We start from the raw sequence: 7,387 nt of genomic DNA, 5'->3' as shown, positions 1-7,387 counted from the left end.
ATCACGTGACACAGTTTCGGGCTAATCCGAGTAAAAGCCCGTCAGTTTCGGCAGAAGATAAACATAAAAATCATAAAATAAACCAAAAGAAAGCCAAGACTCGAAATGACAAACACTTAAATATGACAATTTAAAGGAGTAACTCGGGTTTTTGTTGATTTTATCGACACAATGACCTTGTGGTGCACTTTATAATGAACCTCTCATCTGATTGGACGCTTTATGATGATGGATGTCAATGTTAACATCATTAATCTGATGCTTTCATTTCAATTCCGCTGTGTTTCTCCTGTACATTACACATTACACATTACACAGACTTACTAATGATATATAAACATAAAGACCACTGAGGACAGGAACAGGAACCAGGCTGTTTGAGGCTGGTGGGGATTAGTGACTGTTCCAGAACAGGTTGAACTTCACCGTGCTGCTGCTGCTGACTGCAGGCTCCAAGGAACTGACGTGAGAATTGTCTGCTTTTAGAACCATCTGCATCCGGTTCTATAATCTCAGGCCTGCAATACAAGAGCAAGGCACCGAACCCCCCAACTGCTCCCCGGGTGCCACAGCATAAATGGCTGCCCACTGCTCTGGGTGTGTGTTCACTGCTGTGTGTGTGTGTTTGTGTGTGTGTGCACTTTAGATGGGTTAAATGCAGAGAACGAATTCCGAGTCTGGGTCACCGTACTTAGTCGTATGTCACGTCACTTTCAATTCTGCATAAATAAAGAGAGAGCCAGAAGGTGATGGTTCTCCTGGGACATAAAGCTCAAGCCCACTTTATGGCCAACAAACCTTTATATTATTATTATTATTATTATTATTATTATTATTATTAGGGGAAGTGTGTTTATTAATCTGAAATGGTTAGGAGACACTAATGGCTCAGCAGGTTGCCCCATATCTCAGGTAAGTGCTGTTGTACCCAAACAACCTCCCGGCTACCTCCGCCTTCAGGCCACACGCCATCCAGCAGCCGAGCGGTCACGGCCACACGCCATCCAGCAGCCGAGCGGTCACGGCCACACGCCATCCAGCAGCCGAGGGGTCACGGCCACACGCCATCCAGCAGCCGAGGGGTCACGGCCACACGCCATCCAGCAGCCGAGGGGTCACTGCCACACGCCATCCAGCAGCCGAGGGGTCACGGCCACACGCCATCCAGCAGCCGAGGGGTCACGGCCACACGCCGGACCGTGATTAATCATCGATGACTGACGTTTAATCTGGTAAAGTTTGTGAGCCTTTTGCTGGTACTAGATTATACATGACATGTTGTAGCACATCATATAACCACTGAAGTGACTTTTATTCATTTTTTTCTCAAGTGTCTTTACTGAACAAAAATATATGACCAGTTTTTACAGGTGTTCCTAATAAAGTGGACAGTTTGTGCTACTGATGTTTTGCTTATATTTTTAAAGGCAACTGATTTATTGTCTTCACCATTGAGTCTAAAATAAATAAATAAATGAATCACAGTTAAGAAGGAGGTCAGATGTACTTGTTATTTTAATGACGTACTTTATCTTATTTATTAATTCATGGCAGTTAAAAGAACCCAAATCTGAGGTAAATAACAACAAAACCTACACATTATTTACATCTGTATTAAAGTGACTCCTGCACTGGAGGAGCTTTATAACGTTTAATAACCATGAGACACTCGGAGACGTTCGAGCCGAAGGATCGCACGTGAAACCGCACACACATTAAACGTGTGGGTGCACAAACTTTTGCACTCAGTGTTTTTCTGTTCTACAGTGTTATACCGTCTTATAAAAATGTGTCAGACACAGTGACGAGTTTGTCGGATGCTCGGACGGAGATTATTACAGCTTGGACTTCATCAGCGCCATCATCTTCTCCATTTTGATGGCCAGAGACATGTCGCCTTTGATCTTCAGCTTCCCGGACATGAAGGCCATGGTGGGCTTCAGTTTCCCTGTGAACACAAACCCCATGTGCTTCATTACAGTCACACATCCGTCGGCGTCCGGCTTCTAACTGTACGTTTTATTAACATTTAACACGGTGTATAATTTTACACTTATTTAATTATTAATATGCAGTGCATCAGTGAGTAGTTGCTCCTCACCTGTGAACATCTTGATGAAGTCGTCGCTGTCCAGACTCATCTCCACGTCTGCTTTAACAGGAGGTTCTCCACTGCCTGCTCCACCTGCGCCGTTCTTCATGTCGATGTACCACACTCCAGGATGTTCTCCTACAATAACAGAGCTTCACATCGTTACTCTGAGTCTGTCGTAATACACTAGGGCTGGGCGATACGACCGAAAACTGTATCACGATATCAGTGTGTCATATCGGTCGATATCGATAATTATCGATATTTTTTATGACCCGTTTAAAATAAGTACCAGGAGAAAAATCTATTAGTTTTAAACCTTTTTATTTGAAACTTAACCTTCCTCTGATCAGAATCCCCTCAGTTATTAAGACAGAAACGTCACCAACCAGGAAACCTCCAATAATTATAATGTAAACATGAGTCTAAAGTCACAATGAACACTTAACTATTATCTCTTAACATTTAAGGTGAGAAATGACAGAAAATGTAAAAAATGTTTAATAAAGTGTAATAAAATAGTGTAAAGTGTTAAATATAAACAGAGAAAGCTGAGAGTTTAGTGCAGGTTTAGTGTGAGGAAGTTCACTAGCTGTTCACCTTCTGGTGAATAAAGTGTGTAAAATATGTGCAGTGTTTTGTAAAGAGAAATAAACCTGAGGTAGACTGAGATACATCTGTAATATAAAACACAGACCTGAGGTAGACTGAGATACGTCTGTAATATAAAACACAGACCTGAGGTAGACTGAGATACGTCTGTAATATAAAACACAGACCTGAGGTAGACTGAGATACGTCTGTAATATAAAACACAGACCTGAGGTAGACTGAGATACGTCTGTAATATAAAACACAGACCTGAGGTAGACTGAGATACGTCTGTAATATAAAACACAGACCTGAGGTAGACTGAGATACGTCTGTAATATAAAACACAAACCTGAGGTAGACTGAGATACGTCTGTAATATAAAACACAGACCTGAGGTAGACTGAGATACGTCTGTAATATAAAACACAGACCTGAGGTAGACTGAGATACGTCTGTAATATAAAACACAAACCTGATACACTACAGTAACATTGTGTGGAATATAAAACCGGCAGAAAGACGAAAAAGTCGCTGATTTTTCCTCTTTTATTTACAATTATCTCGCTCGCTGCGGCTCATTTTCTGCTCATCAGTCGCCGGTTACTGAAGACGAATCCAGCAGACCGGCACGAGACGACGATATGGCGCAACCAAACGTGATACTGTTACACGATTGGCTGTTAGCGTGTCACTCCCTACGTTGCTAGGTTACCAGGGAACGAGTGCCTTTGTTAATGCAACCAAACTTGCTTCACGACCTCCGTTTTCTTCCGACAAAGAATAAAAAATATCGAACACATTCCTTATCGATATCGATCACGTGTCTATCGCGATACATATCGTTATCGTTTTATCGCCCAGCCCTATAATAGACAGGAATGGTTTCACGATCCAGAATAGATTGGAGCCAAAAGTGAGCAGACGCACCGGACAGCTGGAATCTGTAGACCCCCTGCGTGGATTTGACCACCTCAGGGCTGATCACACCTTTAATCACCTTAAACGTATCAGCGATGGGGCTGGAGGGAGAATCTGCACTCGCTTTGTCTGAGAGAGAGAGAGAGAGAGAGAGAGAGAGAGAGAGAGACAGACATCTTTATCTATACATTATTATTATTATATCAACGAAGAAGCTATAAGAGTAAAACGATGAAGAGAATTTTCACTGCGTTACACGGAGGAGAGCAAACCGAACACACACACCGTGACTCTCCATCTGCTTCTTCAGTGTCTCGGGATCTTCATCCAGGAAGAAGTCAGGAAGCAGCTGATGACCTGCGAGAAATAATCCAAACTAAATAAACGTCTACATCGGGTTCTTTACGGCGTGTCTTTATCTGTGCCACACCCACCGGGCTCCACGGCGTACACATCAAAGTCTTTAATCCCCTCCTTCTTGAGGATGTCGTCGTCTATGACGAAGTGTCCCGTGTAGCTGACGGGTTTGCTGAGGATGGCGTAGGCAGCGTCGGCCATGATGTCCACCTTCCTGCACTGCTTCCCCACACCCGAACCCCCGAGCATCTCCATCGCGGCCGTCTGGATGGCTTTAACAATATAAACACAATCAGGATGCAGGATTGTTAAAGCACACACTCACCTGTCCTGAGACTTAACCCTAACCTATCACACACACAACATATTCACATAATCGCTCCAAGACAGGGCACGGTGGCTTAGTGGTTAGCCTCACACCTTCAGGGTCGGGGGTTCGATTCCCGCCTCTGCCTTGTGTGTGTGTGGAGTTTGCATGTTCTCCCTGTGCCTCGGGGGTTTCCTCCGGGTACTCCGGTTTCCTCCCCCGGTCCAAAGACATGCATGATAGGTTGATTGGCATCTCTGGGGAAATTGTCCGTAGTGAGTGTGTGTGTGTGTGTGTGTGTGTGTGTGTGTGTGTGTGTGTGTGTGTGTGTGAATGAGAGTGTGTGTGTGCCCTGTGATGGGTTGACACTCCGTCCAGGGTGTATCCTGCCTCGATGCCCGATGATGCCTGAGATAGGCACAGACTCCCCGTGACCCGAGAGTGAGAACAACCCCCTGGTCTATGTACCAACAACACACCTGTCACACACACGACATGTCACTCACCTGTACGAGGCCACAGCGCATTAACAGCAATGGATCCACGAAATTCTTCAGCCATCCCAAGGACACACATGGACATGCCATATTTGGCCATAGTGTAAGCTACACACACACACACACACACACACACACACACACACACAGAGTTACAGTATGTAAGAGCTGAGAGCACAGAGAGAGTTTGGCTTCTCCATGTGAGGTTCTAACCTGTGTGGTTCTTGAACCAGATGGGGTTGAGGTTGAGAGGAGGACTGAGGTTGAGGATGTGGGGGTTTTTACTTTTTAACAGATGCGGGATGCAGAGTTTCGACCTGAAACGAGTGGGAAAAAAAAATCACAAAAACACAGCACTTCGTTTCACTTCTCAAATCTTCTGCAGATTTCATTTATTCCCTCATTTTAGATTCATTTCATTAGAAAAAAATCGACTCATCGTTAAGGGAATCGACTCTAATCTGTAATTCGGTCCGATCGATTCGTTTTCTGGTTTCTACACAAACACACGACAGTTTGTTTACTTTCTCCATCTCAGAAGGTGTTTCGTGAGGTTTTACGACCTGAACGCTCACATCACCTTTTTCTGCTTTGTTTTATTGTGTGAAATCAAACCAAAAGAGAAAAGAATCAAAAGAATCGTTTCCACTCAGAGGGTTTTTTTCACTACAGTCTGTAATGTGTATAAACTACAATCCAGATTTTTAGATTTTGTGACTTGTTCTACATTTCATCAGTGCCTTAAAGGTGGAGTCTCTGTTTGAGAAACGCTTCAGATAAACAAAACAAACGTGTAGCCAATGAGCAGAAAGGGGCGTGTCTTGTCGATATGGGCGGAGAGAGTGTTCAGTGTGCATGTGTGACGTTAGCAGAAAGCGGTTTTAACATTGACATGGAGGATAAAAACAAAGAAAGAAAGAGAAGAAAGACTTACGATAAGGACAAGAAGTAGGACGTGTTAATATAGGATCAGCTTTCCAGCGCTGGAGAGAACTGAAGGAGCAGGAAGTCGGCCACATATTCACAGGTTGGAGTTTCCCGAGTCAATAACTCCTGAGCTAAACGCTGTTACTACACAAATAACACCTCTTTTCTATCGTAGTAATGTAGAGAGGCAGCTACAACCGCGTTTTGTGTAGTAACAGCGTTTAGCTCAGGAGTCATCGACTCGGGAAACTCCGACCTGTGAATATGTGGCCGACTTTACTTAAGACGCCGAGGCGCTTTTTTCCTTCTCGATAGGTGAGTAACGTTGGTTTTGCTTTGTTACACAGAACTAATATATGCCTTTGTCCTTTACATCATTATGCTTGTGTGGCATTTTTGCTTGTTTGTTTATCTACAATCGTATTGTTCTTCCCTTCAGCTATGATAAAGACACGTTTCTTTCTGTTAGTCGCCTGGGTTACGTATGTATGTGTGGGCGGAGCTATCGATACAGGGGTGGGACCTGTTTGGGTTAGGGGCGTGTTTGTTTTGGTGATTTTATGTCAACATTGGCTTTAAAACATCAGAGATCCTAACTTTAATAAAAAGATCAGTCCTGAAATTTCTCTGAGAGGAAACTTTTCTCACTACTGGAGTTTTTTTTAGTTACAGATGTAAAATAATTGTAATAAACATAAAATGAACGTAGCTCAGTTTAAACCCACGTCAGATAGGTTCCTCTCAGATTGATGCCCAACATGAGGTCCACTTTCTTCATGGACGTGTCCAGTGTCCCGGTCAGGTTAATGGCGCTGGCATTGTTCACCAGGATGTCGATGCCTGTAGTCATGGCAACAACAGAACATTTAAGAAGGACGACTTCGTCTCTCTCGCCGGCCTCGAGTTAGAGTTGTGTTTGTCTCTTACCTCCGAACTTCTGCACGGCGTTCTCCACCGCCTCGCTCACCTGCTTCTCATCACGAACATCCACGATACACGGCAGAGCTTTTCCTCCCGCCGCTTCAACTGAGGAACACCAAAATACTGTCCAGTAAAAACACTTCCTCATGATATTCATACACACATACACACACACACACACACACACACACACACACACACACACACACACACACACAGCAGTGTTGTTTATTCTTTGTGAATACGTTACACACTCGACCCCTGAAATACGACAAAAACATTACACACTGTGTGACTGAGTCAACATGCATCACAATATGTCACGTACATTAAAACAACGACTTTTTATTCACAGTTAATTTAATTTATTAATTCTAATTATTTAAACAAACATTTTGAATCAATCGTTATGTTAATATTAATTATATTGTAATTATATTTGATATAAAAAGTGGACTTTATTCTTGCAGCTCAAGCCATAAATAACTGAATGAATAATAAAGGACTAAAGCTCCTTACTCTCCTCGGCGGCCGTGTAAATGGTCCCTGGCAGTTTGGGGTGCGTCTCCGCCGTCTTGGCAGCGATCACCACGTTGGCACCGTCACGGGCAGCTTTCAGTGCGATGGCCTTCCCGATGCCACGACTCGCCCCGGTGATGAACAGGGTGCAACCTGACAGCTTTCTGTAATAGTGCAAGATAAACTTCAACAAAAGTCAGAGAACAAAACTTACAAGGACATTTTACTGAGTTACAGTCATGATGAGTTCAACCA

At 43.6% G+C, this 7,387-nt stretch overlaps 1 protein-coding gene across 4 annotated transcripts in view; it reads right to left on the bottom strand.

Moving 5' to 3' along the window:
- Nucleotides 1-1,497: 1,497 nt before the first annotated feature.
- hsdl2 (hydroxysteroid dehydrogenase like 2) overlaps nucleotides 1,498-7,387 on the bottom strand; it is a 7,268-nt gene continuing 1,378 nt past the window's right edge. For all 4 annotated transcript variants that reach the window (XM_047805174.1, XM_047805172.1, XM_047805176.1 and 1 more), the window contains exons 3-12: nucleotides 7,133-7,296; nucleotides 6,620-6,718; nucleotides 6,418-6,532; nucleotides 4,979-5,082; nucleotides 4,775-4,873; nucleotides 4,039-4,233; nucleotides 3,890-3,961; nucleotides 3,614-3,733; nucleotides 2,102-2,230; nucleotides 1,498-1,948 (exon numbers count right to left, since the gene is read on the bottom strand). In XM_047805174.1, the coding sequence (XP_047661130.1) occupies nucleotides 1,836-1,948; nucleotides 2,102-2,230; nucleotides 3,614-3,733; nucleotides 3,890-3,961; nucleotides 4,039-4,233; nucleotides 4,775-4,873; nucleotides 4,979-5,082; nucleotides 6,418-6,532; nucleotides 6,620-6,718; nucleotides 7,133-7,296 (1,210 nt within the window). In that variant the 3' untranslated portion in view covers nucleotides 1,498-1,835. The remainder of the gene's footprint in view (nucleotides 1,949-2,101; nucleotides 2,231-3,613; nucleotides 3,734-3,889; nucleotides 3,962-4,038; nucleotides 4,234-4,774; nucleotides 4,874-4,978; nucleotides 5,083-6,417; nucleotides 6,533-6,619; nucleotides 6,719-7,132; nucleotides 7,297-7,387) is intronic.

The sequence above is a fragment of the Tachysurus fulvidraco genome, chromosome 20 (genome assembly GCF_022655615.1).
Source record: "Tachysurus fulvidraco isolate hzauxx_2018 chromosome 20, HZAU_PFXX_2.0, whole genome shotgun sequence".
In the NCBI taxonomy this organism is placed as follows: Eukaryota; Metazoa; Chordata; class Actinopteri; order Siluriformes; family Bagridae; genus Tachysurus; species Tachysurus fulvidraco.
Note: the sequence above shows the minus strand (reverse complement) of the source record. Positions and strands in the feature narration are given on the sequence as shown.